Here is a 14,448-nt window from a genome sequence, read left to right on the forward strand (position 1 = left end):
CATTTTCGATTTCGATTGTTTCTATTTTGTTTTTCGATTTTTGTTTTCGATTTTTTCCCCAATTTTGAGAGCGAAATTTGACCCTCTCTCCTTACCGCTCCACGACCGCTCCAACAACACTCGGGCGGTGTGACCAGGCCTTTAAAGACCAAATCACTATGTTATTTAGCTATTTATAGAGAACCTATAATGGCAACATACATTCCAAGGTTACTGTTGCTACCTTTCTGAGGGGAGGAGAGAATAGTTCAGAGAGAAGAAATAATGAACCATTGCCTGACACAAAAGGTTATTCTCTTTATACTCCGCATTAACTATAGAAAGACTTAAGGGATATGTGCACAAGCTTGAGGCTGTCACACCTGGGCCCCATCTTACAAAGAGTTACATGTGATCCAATCTATCGCAACTAGGAAAAGCAAGCAAAGTCAACATATAAAATGCATATTTGTTCTAAAAGAATTCTAGATATGAATGTATATTCATGAATTCATTGATTTCTTAAACAATTTGGTGTGTTCTCCATTGTTTACAATCGACATTTTGCAAATTTCCTGCAGGAAAAATTATGACTGATGGATTTCAATAGAGTTACAATTGATTGGATCAATGGTGACTCTTTGTAAGAAGGGCCCCCGGCAAATATTTCACAAAGTGTGACTTGTATATCGGCATAGATGTATGCTGGAAACAAGTCTTATGATAGCCCAGTATTAAAGGCAATTTACAAAAGTTTAAACCCTGCCAGCTGTCCCTATGTCTTCTTGGTACACACCTGCATTTTCCATAAAACGTGAAGATGGAAATACATAGTGCACTGAACTTCTTTGATAACAAGAAAGAGCATCTATTACAATTCTTTGACAAGGTGCCGGAGTGTATTTTTTTCTGCTTAAGGCCGCAGCAAGATTGGACTTGAGCTTTTGCTCAGAGATCCTGTTCAGTGTCTTTATATTTTCTTGGATTCCCAATTTTTTGGTCAGAGCTGAATTGAAAGGACTGTTGAGGAAGAAGATGCTGTGGAGGGTTCCTGCTGCCAACAGACATAACCTGAACTTATGGGCCCCGTCTTACAAAGAATTACATTTGATCCAATCAATCATAAATCTATGGAAATCCATGAGTGTCATAACTTTTTATACAGGAAATTGCAAATTGAACATCCGTTAACATTGGATACAAAATTATAACCAAGGTTGCCATGGTAGTATCTATAAAGTTGGAAGTTTTGATTAACAGATCTAGATAAATTCCTAAGCAATCTTTCTCACATTGATATTTAGTGCATGAGTGCACATAAGCTACCAAACGCAAGTGCATTGTGGCTGAAAAACAAATTTGTAGAAACAATGAAATGTAACGTCAGACAAAACCATGTCAGTGAATGAGAAAAAAAATACATCATGCAGACCAATGAGAATGAAGAAAATACAACATAATTTCCAACCAAGAATGAAGTTTGAAATAAGAGTAAAACCTACCCAAAATATGTCCCGATATAGTTACTACACCATTTCAAATGAGTCACAAGCGAGCTTTCAATAGAGGTTGTATATAAAGTCACAAATACAATAGAAAAAAAAGGTGATTATTGTGAAATGTGACTACATGTAGCATGAAAAGAAAAGTACATGTAGGCCCAAAGCGGAGTATTCTGCAACCACTAATCTATTATAAACACACCGAGGGGGGGGGGGCAGCAAAACAACAACAAATATAAACTTAACATACAACTGTACAACTACTCCCTACTATAGAGCTTCATAAAGGTTCCAGACAAAGGCTTGATAAATGTAATAATACTCTTTTCCTATACAGTATCTCTTCTGTACATCATAACTGTCTCCAAGCACTACATTATTACCCAGTCATATACTGGAACACAATGTATGCACAATCTTCATTATGATGGCAAAATGAAAGATGTGGAATTTGACTTGATGATAAGCTTAAAAGGAAATTTGAAATGGTGGGAGATGCTTTTTTGCATATTCATATGCTTTGCTTTAAGAATTAAAGACCCTGTCTCATCATTCTATGCAAGTCTTGTGGGTGAGATGCGGGCAATCACCTGCAACTCCTCTTTCCAAATCCCAACATGAAGAGCCTCTATATATGTCAATGCCATGGACAAGCATCTGTACTGCATGTATAGAAATTAAATGTGTGAGAAGACAAATACATCCTGTAAAGAATTATGGATAGAAAGACTGAATATTTAACCAAACAGTCAGTTGATTGAGAGATAAAATAGAAAAAAAAAATAAAGTTATGAAGTGCGCTCTTCAATACCAACCTCACTGGGCTGCTGCTGCTTGCTATGGCATGCTGCTCTTCCTTCGGCTGCCCATCCTCCCCTTCGCTATTCCCTCGGGACCTGGAGCCAGACCTGGACCCGGGCATCGCACGGTTTGGCACAGGCATGCTGTCGCATCTGGTCCTCCAAGACGGTCCGAGGGTGTTGGACTGTCGTCTGCTCGTCGAGGCCGAGTGGGACTTGGTCTCAGAGCCAGGATTGCCGGAGCTCATGGTGCTACTGTGGCTACGAGGACGCATTTCTTCCTGCTGTCGAACTGAACGCATGGCTCTAATAATTTGTGATGAGTGGAAGAGAGATGCAAGGATAGAAAACAGGAATAATTAAATGCAATAATCTTTTTAAAATGGTGTTTAAAAATACCAGTTGTAGTAATGATCTCAAAGTGAGTTCAGACAGAATCCAATGAAATGAAATGTATGCATAAACAAAAAGAAATATGTGCCAAATGGCTCTAGAAGAAAATGTGCAATTGCTGTGAAATGATCAAATAAGCAATAAGTTCCATCAAATGTCTGGTACTTCAAGCAAGTAATAGTTTTTTGAAGATGTTGTAGAAATCACTTAAGCAACATTATCTTTATATTCAAGAGCGTGTAATGAATACTAATGCCATATGTTATGGATTTGAATATTACTTTTTTTCCTTGGACATCACTTTTTTTTAGATATCCAGGAAGGAGGGTAGTAGGGGCAGCATAACTTGTCATAATATGTCACTCAACACAAAACAACACCTTTGCATGATTTTGAAATTTTACTGTTTTTCCCCGCAAGTCCATAGATTTATATTTTCATAAGTAAAATCAGGACCAATTTCCATCACACTGACCTACATGTAAAAAAAATGGGACAGGTTCAGTCATACAGTACATGTACAACCAGGTAAGCAAATCCTACATGTAGCAGTCATTCATTTTTCTAGGGAGCAGTTTCAAAAAAATAGTCACATGATTTTCACGTGTTCTTGCATCTGATTGGCTAAGACCAAATGAGTCAGGGAAACCTTCCATTAAATGCTCAGTATGTAAATCTAGATCTTGAGAATGTTGTGAACATGTATAATGTGAATGCTTCACTAGTCACTTTGTAAACAGTCAAGCTTATTACCGCTACCTATAATATATAGACCAGTGGATTCCCGTAAGCCACAGCCAACAGAATATTCAATTTCCAAAAGCTATTTCTAGCCTCATTACAAATGCAGAACAAACAACCTTTTTTCTTTTATTGTGACAGCAGGCAATGCACCTCTAAATACTATTAATTCTCCGTTTCTAGAAACGAGAAGAATAATTTTGTATCATAAATATGTCAAAAATGCAGTTTTTCAGAGCCTCGATGACCACCTACGATATAAATCATGTATTTTTATGTTGGTTTATATCCCCCCTTGAAAAACAAAATAGAAATAAAAAACTGAGTAATGATGAGTGTTGCGTCTGGTAATAACACGACTCTGACAGCTGATCACTTTTTATTCTCCTCTAGATTGCTATTAAAGTGTAAGATTAGAGACAAGAGAAAATAGGTGGTTTCAAACCACCTCGATCATAAGAATCCCTGTTAAATTACAAGAACTTTTTTAGGCTAAAAAATACCCATTTATTATTCCTGCATTCACACCGCCCCGAAACATACCCTTCAAGATAAGTTCCTGAGGGGCGTTTCATGAAAGGACTTGTCAGACGTTTTATCCGACATGTCCCATTTTATCCAACAGTTACCATAGGAACAGTGCCTCTCAGCCAATCAAAATCATGGAAAGATGCCAGATCTGACAACTTGTCGGATGAAAATATTGATGAAACGCTCCCAAGAAGTTACGAGTATGCGCAGTATTGACTGATAAGCAGAGGAGGCGCGAGATTCAAATCACTAGCTCGACCTTGGAAAAATCCCAGCGAAAATTCTCTTAATTTTGACAAGTACCTAAATAGTGGGCATTTTCTTTTGGGAGATTATGCGTAATTTGCTTTCACATTACCAATATTACCTGGTACTTTCTGATCGGCAAATTTCCCAATCAGAAAATACCTGGAACTGACGACTTTAAGGCGGTCTGAAACCACCTAATGAGGGATGCAAAGCACCTGCTGCCTACCATTCTATTATCCCCATCTCTTATCTGATTTGCAATATGACAAAAACAAACATTAAGGAGAGAGGCAGTGTTGTTGTAACATCCAGCTAAATATAATTGCTCATCTTGTATTCTGCTTGTGATGGCATAGAAATCTGGGTGTTGAATTATTCATAGACTGCAATACGGAACTAGAAAAATACAAAATAATTGTCATATGTTTCCCCGGCCCTTGTTTTTCCTCTCTACTTTATCCCATTGAAGGCAAAATCTCTCTCTTTTTCTCCCCCTTTCTTTATTTCTTTTTTATTCTTCCTTCCTTCCTTTCTATTCACCATCCTTTCTTGTTTTATCTTTGTTTTGGTTTTTATTCCTTTCTCTCTTTGTGCCCTTTTCTTTCTCGCCCCTCCTCTCTCTCACGTACTGACACAATTACAATTTTAATGCTTCCGTTGTGTTTCTTGGTATAAAATTTTTGCTGCATCAAGAGAGGTAAACTGCACTTTAATTTCTATTGCCATGGCATTGACTTATGGATCTAAAAAAAAAAAATTATAATCAATATAGCCTACATAGAATTATTGGTAAGCCCCAGCCTAAGAAAACATATGAATTAACAAGTACAAGCAACTTTCCTTCAGCTCTAGTGACAACAAGTCCATAAATATGATGATTAAACTTTGCACAAAATTGCATTCGTACAATTAGACAGAATCACTTCCCTGTCCATCTACATGTACATGGATAACATACACAAAATAAGTAATACTAATAGGTATCATTTAAAAACAGATTTGATGAGGAAGATTTTAATAGCATTTCATTTTACATTTATATTTTATAATGACCAGCTAAAAGTTTGATTTGAAGCCAACTGATGATGGAGTTAAGCTTTAAGGTATTTTTACCGCAGTGCGTCCTAGAAAAAAAATGAAAACTGAGAATTATCAACAATTTCTCATAACTGAATCACAAATACAACAAAGAAATGACCTATCAGTGTAAAGCTTAGAATCTTCCTCTTGTATTGTGTATTGTTGTGTATTGTATAATTTGTATTGTGTTTGTATTGTATTTGTGTAGTTAAGATAAGAAGATGAATCATCAATAATTCTCGGTTTCATTTTTCTGGGATGCACTTTACATTTATATTGAAGACTGAGAAAAAAAGAATTGTTTATATTAAAAAGAATGACAACACCAGAATCATGGCATCTCCATGCAGCATCTTATTTCAAATTCACCAACTACCAATTTCATTTTCTGGTCCCTTGGTATAACGAGCAACAAGAAATGGGGAAAAAATCTATTCCAGCATAATCTTTTAAAGCAATAATCCATGAATGATTTATAGAATACTTGGCAAATTATATAAGTGTTTTGTCCACAAGGTGAAGTCATCTGTCCATCTTTACTATTCTCTCAAAGGTTGGTTTGTGTCTAATTTCCACTTAGTTTTGTATACCATGAGGCAAACTTCTTACAAAAGTACTGACCATGGGGGGGGGGGGCTTCAGGCAAAGCAGGGAAGAGGGAGAGGATAGAATTATCTTATCAGAATATGATAAGATAATTTGTTATACTGATTTTGATATCAAATACAAAAAAATACAGATGAAAAATTCAAAGGGTAAAAACTGTTTTGATATATTTTTGTTACAAATGGAATTTTAAAAATGACAATTTGTCTTTCTAAAAAAAAAAGAAACGAACAAAAACTGAAAATAAATATTATGCTCTAACCCCTTTTTTGTTATTTTCTTTTCCAATATTTTTGGGTGCAAAATTAAGAAGGCAATTTTAACCAAATCTCATGAAATAGTCAGCTTTTCAATGCAATTTTGAAATCAGTGAATGAAATATTTGGACCACTGTCATGAGAGAGAGAGGGGGGGGGGGGGGAGGGGGGAGAGTAAAACTTACTAATTTTGTATAAATGATGTAAGACTAAGAAAAAAATTAACAAGTATGCTCAACACAACATCCCATGACTGTGGATCACAATAAGTTACATTAAAAATATATGACTATCAAACTTCTAAACAAAACAGTATCCCTATATAGTCACTTTTGATCACTTGGGCCTAAACTGAAATACATGTACATGTACAAATGAGATTTTTAAAATAAAAACCTTAATACTCATGACATTCTTTTGATGTCAAAAATATTTAAATCAAAATTTAACCCTCTGCTGATAAAAAGTGAGATTTTGCAAATCTCAAAGTGAGCCTGGCGCCATTACATGAAAGTTGTCTGCACTGAATGAATTATCAATCAGCTTTGGCCATTAGCAGTAAAAGCTTGTTTTGACTGGCTATTGGTCACTGTTGCTATGATAACTGCCAGAGAAGGACAACTTGTTGATGCTATTGAACAGCTTTTGAAATAGTGCCTTTGATAATACTAAATATTTTTTCCTCCATCGTGTAGCTATATTTTTTTTCAACAACTTTACATGATTTTTTCATTTGGTATGGCATTTATGGTCATTCATATTTCAACAGGTCATTAATACAATTTATTTTTTTGAATTGAGCAAAATGTTGGTGAAAATAACTGCAAAGAAAAAAAAGTATAGATTCTATATGTTATCTTTGAAAGGAATTTTTTAGGTTCCTTCAGGTACAGTCCGAGTGACATTCAGGAAGGGCTTTTTATAGAGGGAACCCGTTTAACGTTGATATGCCAAGTCATAGTGGATTTCGGAAAGTCACTGGAAATCACAACATAAACACGAAATGCATACCCCCCTCCCCCAAAAAAAAAGCTGCAAGGAAAAGAAAGCAACAAGGAATGAAATTGAAAAGATAATTTGGAAAATGAATGCTATTAAACATACATTTCTTTACCCCCTTTTCTAATTTTGTTTTCAAGCATTTCACCAGCTCTAAATTGCAGCGCAGTAGAATATATGCACATAGTTTCTGCGCTATATAAATCAGTATATATTATATTATTATCTGAGAGTATAGTTTCACGAGAACACTGTCTGGGGGAAAAGAGGATCAAGTATTCTTCAAGAAGCAACAAGTACATATTGGATACTAGACTTCATTATTTCTATGACCAAAATCAGCTACTCAGAATATATTTTAGATTCTCTCATTTCCTCTCTAAATACCAACACACCATCACAGGAAATGAATTATGGATTTCCTGTGTCAAGTGTTTCTCTGGCCACTTAATGAGAGTGTATCAACCATTGCTTCTGAAATACAAATTGTCAGCAAGGGGCAAGGGAAGACGTCAAGTTACATCCGGGATTTGAGAAGCAATGTTAGGATTAGGAGAGAAGGATGATATAAAATGGAAACAGGATTCGTGACAGTATCTCTTATATCAGTGTCACTTACGTACTGTATTAAGTCAGATTAAAGAAGTTGCCTCTACATTCTTGGAAAATGGTTTGAAAATTATACAAGAGTGCATGTCATCAATTATATCTACATGAATGTATGGCACTGACAGCTCACTTACCATTTCGCTTTTAGAAAGCGACAGGGGGCCATTTCATAAAGCTGTTCGTAAGTTAAGAGCGACTTTAAGAACGACTGGTGAACCTTTCTTCCATGCCAAACCATCGCCACTGATTATACTATTTACCACAAGAAAGGATCACCAGTCGTTCTTAAAGTTGCTTTTAACTTACAAACAGTTTTATGAAACACCCACCAGGTTTATCACAAGAGGGTTGGTGAAATACTTACTCCAAGGATGCCTCATGAATGCTCTGAGCTATCACTGTATCCTCAACCTGCATCCAGAGTTCTCCAGGACCAGTCACAGACTGCCGGCCAACCTCCATGAAGAAGAAACAATCAGAGTGACCGCAGCGACGTATAGCTGACAACTGTGAAAGGGAAAACGGCAGGCAAAAATCTTATAAAGATAGTTATAAAACTGATAATCTTTACTAAAAATTTATGTAGACATCAAATCCCTTCAAAAAAGGAGTCCAAGAACATATCAAATAGTTAAAAATTAAAATCAACAATCAAATCAGATATAGAATAAACAGAAGGAAATATCTGTATTGATCTAGTAAAACTTCATAACTCTCAGCAACATGAAGAATATCGTTTTACGTATCAGACACTTGACTGCAAACATTTGTATTCCCATGAAAGAAAGGAAAAGTTCTTGTTTACTGGGTAGTTTCTAACCCCCCTCCCCCCCCAAAAAAAATAAATGAATCAATTAATAAAACTATAAGAATAAATAAATGTAAACAATTAAATAAATAAATAAATAAAATGAATAAATAAATAAAATATGAAAATACTTACCTGATTTTCTTATTTACGAGATAACTCATACATCTACTTGATTTGCTAGTTCAGCCCTCTGGACTGCCATACCCGAATAGAACTCCCAAGGATTTAAAAAGCGCGAGCGCGCCCTCTCCCTCCCGTTCAGGCTTACTACCCATGATCACCGCGCAACTAGCGTCCATCTTCCTCACCTTTCGCAAGCCCATACGTTGAAACATGTTGCTACGCAAGGCGGAGGGTCGGTGGGAGGGTATCAAGTAGATGTATGAGTTATCTCGTAAATAAGAAAATCAGGTAAGTATTTTCATAATTTACTTCAATAACTCCATACATCTACTTGATTTGCTAGACCAGCACGGACTCAAACCGTAGGGAGGCATGTTTTCAATTGTAAGCTAAGAAAATTAAAAGAAAAAACAAAAACAACGAAATTTAGGGAGAGGGGGAAAAAGCCGCAGCTGCTTTAAGCGCCGAAGCAGCAAATCTCGCCTCGCTGGACGGAATGTCCTTCAAGTAGAAAGAAGTGAAGGAGTTAGTTGAGCGCCAAAAGGCGGCCCTCAAAAATGTCCTCGAGAGGAATGCCCTGTATACTCAGGAATACTAAGTATCATGGGCCCTCGGCCTAGTGTCAGGAGAACAACATCACCTGCTGACTAGAGCGTAAGAATCGAAATTTGTTGAAAATTTCAACAAGAATCGTGATCGGAAAACTGAAGCTTTTAAGGCTCAGTAAGTGATCAATCGACCAACCTGAGAAGGCGAGATATCTCAGAACCCTACCGAAATTTAAGCGTGCCGCTTGCTAGTAACTAGCATGCGACTAGCAGGGCACTCGCTTAATAAGCGAGTGCATGCTAGCGAACAGTCCCTGCTCGCTAAAAGATCGCTTAACTATTACTCTGCACGCATATCACACGCTTATTAAGCTAACCGCATGCTAGTTACTAGCATGCCGCAAGCTTGCGCAAGCTAGTCGCACGCTTCCCGCAAGCTTGGAAATTTCTGTAGGGGAAGCCTCCGCGTGGGAGAAAACGCCCAGAATTCGATATCTGTCTCAAATGCGTGAGGGCAGAAATCTGCAGAATTCTGATAGAGAGCTGTGGTAAAAAGTTACTAGCGGTCCGAAGGGGACCAGGAACGACGGAGTAGGGATTTAGGAAGAAAACCACTCGTAAGGCAGACAAGGGTCGAGAAAGCGACTGAGTGCCATCCTGTTAATAAGGAATGCCGCGGACATGTTGCCTATGTAGAATAGAGCAGTCTGGTCAAAACAGCTCAACCGGGCGTGTCAGGGATACAGCGCGGTACACATCACGACAAAAGTGTGTTAGACCGAGTGATCGAGAGAGAACTCAGGATCCCCTTTCTCCCATACTGATTGAAGCACCCATCTGAGGGTGCAGTGCCCGCGGTGGAAGAGGTGGCTTGGCTCAAGCCACCATCGCCGAGAGAGCCCGTGAGGCTAGGCTGCGATGGCTGTCCGCTGGGCGGGGGAATCCCTAGCAGCAGCAAGTGTACGCCAGAGGGAGCTGGCGAAAAAAAATCTGTCACGATATTACGTGTAAACGACCATCGAGAGATGCTCTAAACGAACAGACATCGCCAGATATGATACCTCAACCGTTACATTCCCAACGGAATCGAATGAGGTAGCAACGGCCCTGTCCTATCAAGTTAGGGACGGAAACTGGCTAAGAGTGTCGAAGTCCTCGCTTGAAGAAACAAGCGAAGGAGACTTGAGGAAGTAATCACAAAATTTCCTTCAGTCTGCGGTGAGAACCAGTTGTTTATGAAAACAGTCACAAGGCCTGTTTCTCAGGTGATCGTAAGAGCGAGCACCGCCGGCCCAGTTGTGGCAGCGTGGAACAGTCCGATATCGGTAAGATAAGGAGCTCCAAAAGCTGCGGGGGGGGGCGGCAAAAATGACGCCCTAAGCAGCGGGGGATGAGAATCTAAATTTCTAAAAGAAGAACTCCAGTGAAGTAAATCACTTACATGGAGAGGCTCATCCACAGTCGGCCCGAGAGAAGGCGGGTCGTAGTGATCGTGGTTAGGAAGGCATAAGCATACATCCATCCACTGTTACATCATCCTCGGTCGTGCGGTGACCCTGGCCACATGCCTTGCATGGAAGGAGGATGAAAGCAGCATGCGGGGCGACTCGAGTGTGCCGTGAAAAAATTTCTAAGAAAGAAGCCGATTCGACTAACGGGCACGGTAAAGACATCCACCGTAGACCACTCCGCACAAGGAGGGAGCGGCGGAGACGCCCGCAAGATTGACCCACATAGAGGGCAGTCTATAAGATAGACAGTTAGAGCTCGACCGATGGTCTGGCGGTGTACAGTTTGGTGTGAACTCGCCGACCCGGTACGGTGGGTGTGCCCAGAAAGTAGGCATAGAATGCCGACAGAGAATCCTGGGGCTTTAAACAAGTTTGAACGCACGTACATAGCCAACAATCTCATGAGATGTACGGCGGTTACTTTCCTCCGAGATGATGTTTACCCAACCGGGAAAGACTCGGGGAACAGCTGTGAATGTCAACAGGAGGGATATCTAGCATATGAAAAGCTGATTCCTTCCACGTATTCGGTGCGGGTGCTGCCGGCGGTGTCCGGGGGGATGACCGGTGATGGCAGCTCGGGCAGGGTTCGTACGAGCCGCCCGAATACGAGACAAATAGGTTAACATAACCATAATGCATCGGGTGGTGAAGGCATAGCGATTATTAAGCACAGGAGAACTTTTAATCGCCGTGACATTCAGATCCGATATACATACTCATAAGCTCGGAGAGCTATGAGATAGTGAGACATACCGCTGAGCGGTGATGGTGCTCATATCAGAGTCGCCCTCTCTTCAGCGGCGATCGCTGGAGAACGGGTGTCTGTACTATAGCCCTGACTCTGGCGTTGCAAGGGTAGGAGCTAAGTAAGACAGGGCACCCTTACTTTCGAATAGAAAGTGAGGTTCAGGCCAGAAAAGCGACGGTCCCGTCGCCTGGGCGGACGGTCCGCGGACGTGATAGGTTGTCCTCTCAAAGCAGCCAAACATTCTCACGAGAGAAGTGCGGCATGCGGTATGTAAGAGATTCATACCTCCAATCTACGGGCCCGCTTAGGGGGAAGAATGGAGAGGGTTACCGCTGAAGGAGTCGTCGCCGTATGTGAGCTTGACGTAGAGGGCGAATTCGGGAGTACCTGCATAATAATCGCCCCCCCCTGCCTCTGCCTTCTCGCTAGCCTCGAGAGGCTTGAAAATTTCGAGACGGCGGCGCCGGAGCCTGGCGCTTCCGGGCAGCAGCAGAGCGGGGGTGGGTTTACACCCACGGAGCTGGCGGCTTCCTCGTCGTAGGAGCCGCCTCGTCTAGAGCGACCCCGTCACTCTCCGAGACCCCCAATTCGGCCGATTGAGCTCGGAGCGCCTGAAGAGGCGGGGCGAGAAAATATGGACTCCCTTGCTTCATCAATACCCCCGCTCGGAGGGTAGATGTGAGGTAGATACTTGTCAAGCAGCGCCTGAGCGCTTACTGAAAAGTCGCCCGCGGGATAGGGGTTGTCCTCGTAAAGGGAGTCTCGCTCTATGGACTGAACCGGGAGGTTGTCCAGTAAGCGCCGGGGTGGCCCCGCGTGTCGGCTGGGACACGTGCTCTGAGATCGACGAAAATGCTGGAAAGCACACGCGATCTTGGGGCACCCGGTTAGTCGGTGCACTGGCTGGCGATTTAACAGAATCGCTCGAGGATTTCCCGGGTGTCTGGTGGTTATTGCCCACTTGTCTCGCTTGATGCTCAGGGGCATCAGCGGGGTGAGTAGACGTCGAGGGTGGGGTGAACCCGCACTACTCGAAAGCAGAATGTAGCAGCATGAATAGCTGTGACATCTGACCACCGACACAAGGGTCTGAAGGAGGGACGCCCATGGCAACAGGGCTGGCCGACCTCACCTTCGACCTCTTCTTCTTCGCGGCCTCCGCCGGTGTGGCCGGGGCAGAAGAAGGCACAAGAGGCACGGGTGATTTCTTACGATTTGCCGCCCCTGGCAGGGCGGCCGTCAACAACGAAACTTCACCCGAATCTGACGGGGTCAGATTGTGGTCACAGTCTGATGTGTGACGCCTCTCGCGGTAGCAGAATGTAGCAGCATGAATAGCTGTAACATCTGACCACCGACACAAGGGTCTGAAGGAGGAACGCCCATGGCAGCAGGGCTGGCCAACCTCTCCTTCGACCTCTTCTTCTCTTCTTCTTTCTGCGGGCTCCGCCGGCGTGGCCGGGGCAGAAGAAGGCATGAGAGGCACGGGTGATTTCTTACGATTTGCCGCCCCTGGCAGGGCGGCCGCCGACAATGAAACTTCACCCGAATCTGACGGGGTCAGATTGTGGACCACAGCCCGATGTGTGACGCCTCTCGCGGTAGCAGAATATAGCAGCATAACATGTATGACTGTAACATCTGGCCACCGATAAGAGGGTCTGAAGGAGGAATGCCCATGGCAACAGGGCTGGCCGACCTCTCCTTCGACCTCTTCTTCTTCTTCTTATTTTGCGGGCTCCGCCGGCGTGGCCGGAGCAGAAGAAGGCACAAGAGGCACGGGTGATCTCTTACGATTTGCCGCCCCTGGCAGGGCGGCCGCCAACAACGAAACTTCACCCGAATCTGACGGGGTCAGATTGTGGTCAGATCAGATTGTGGTTACAGTCTGTGTGACGCCTCTCGCGGTCAGGGGCTGGGCGATCTCTCCCGATGCTGTCAACGGAGGACGACTTATACGGCAGAGATCCTGACCTGTGGCGGGGGGAGAGAACCGCACTCTCCCTCCGGACTTCTGGTGACCCGGTAGCCGGTGGGTCGCATAGCCCTATGGGTGCTGCGGCGGCAGGACCTAGTTTAGGCTTGGAAGCCTTGGCTACCACTTTTTCCTTTGTCCGAGACCGTGGCACCACAGTCTTGGCCTTCCTTCTCTTAGCATCCGACCGCAAATTCGGAATGCTGATCGACGCACCTCATACTCACCGCCGCTGGCGCTCACCGCGGCGTCCCTCCTGCTCGCCTGGAGGCGGCCAACTTCTGTAATTGCAATCGGGACGGTCCCCGTGGAGGGCACCAGGTCCTCTGGGGCTGTGTTAGTCCATTCAAAGATACCTCTCTCTACCCTGAAAAAGGAAAAAACAAGAATTTTTCTTTTTCTTTTTTTTTTTTACAAAGATCTCGCTTAGATTAAAAGTGGAGACCGGAGTGGTCTTTCCCTCCTCCTAAAAGGAGTTTGTTTGAGCAAACAGAACAAAACAAGAGGGGAGGGGTAGGGAGGAAGAAGAACCTAAGAATAGTTTAGGTATCTGCCTGTAAGAAAAATAAAAAGGAGGTCGGAGACTTTGAAAATAGAACTCCTACAGGTTCCCCTACTATATTCTCTTTTTTTTTTTTTGTGCCCGAAGGAAAAATTCGAAACAAAAATTCAAAAATGAATGCAAGTTCAGAAGAGAAAGAAGTTTCCACCTGCGAAGAAACAACAAAAACAAGCATTTCAGAGCAGGAAGAAAAGGGATTGAGAGACAAATAATTCCTAGATAAGAGAAATTTTACGATAATTTCCAAGAGGAAAAAAAAAAAGTAACCTCCTGTGGAAAGGTAAAGAAATTCAGAACAGGAGGAAGGAGAACGTCTCTAGTAACGATTCCAAGAGGAAGAACGACACAGTAAATCCTCAAAGGGAATCGTCGAGCCCGCCTGTCGAAATAAAAAATATATAAGACTAGGAGGGAAGAGGGA

General features: G+C 42.2%; 1 protein-coding gene across 6 annotated transcripts in view; it reads right to left on the reverse strand.

Moving 5' to 3' along the window:
- The window catches only part of LOC121422135 (insulin receptor substrate 1-like), a 79,511-nt gene that overhangs the window by 26,746 nt on the left and 38,317 nt on the right, over positions 1-14,448 (reverse strand). For 3 of the 6 annotated variants that reach the window (XM_041617062.1, XM_041617021.1, XM_041617030.1), the window contains exons 5-7: positions 8,111-8,253; positions 2,297-2,587; positions 1,482-1,535 (exon numbers count right to left, since the gene is read on the reverse strand). In XM_041617062.1, coding sequence (XP_041472996.1) covers positions 1,482-1,535; positions 2,297-2,587; positions 8,111-8,253 — 488 coding nt within the window. The remainder of the gene's footprint in view (positions 1-1,481; positions 1,536-2,296; positions 2,588-8,110; positions 8,254-14,448) is intronic. The other 3 variants (XM_041617053.1, XM_041617047.1, XM_041617039.1) reach the window with 1 other exon arrangement.

This window comes from Lytechinus variegatus, chromosome 1 (genome assembly GCF_018143015.1).
Source record: "Lytechinus variegatus isolate NC3 chromosome 1, Lvar_3.0, whole genome shotgun sequence".
Lineage (NCBI taxonomy): Eukaryota > Metazoa > Echinodermata > Echinoidea > Temnopleuroida > Toxopneustidae > Lytechinus > Lytechinus variegatus.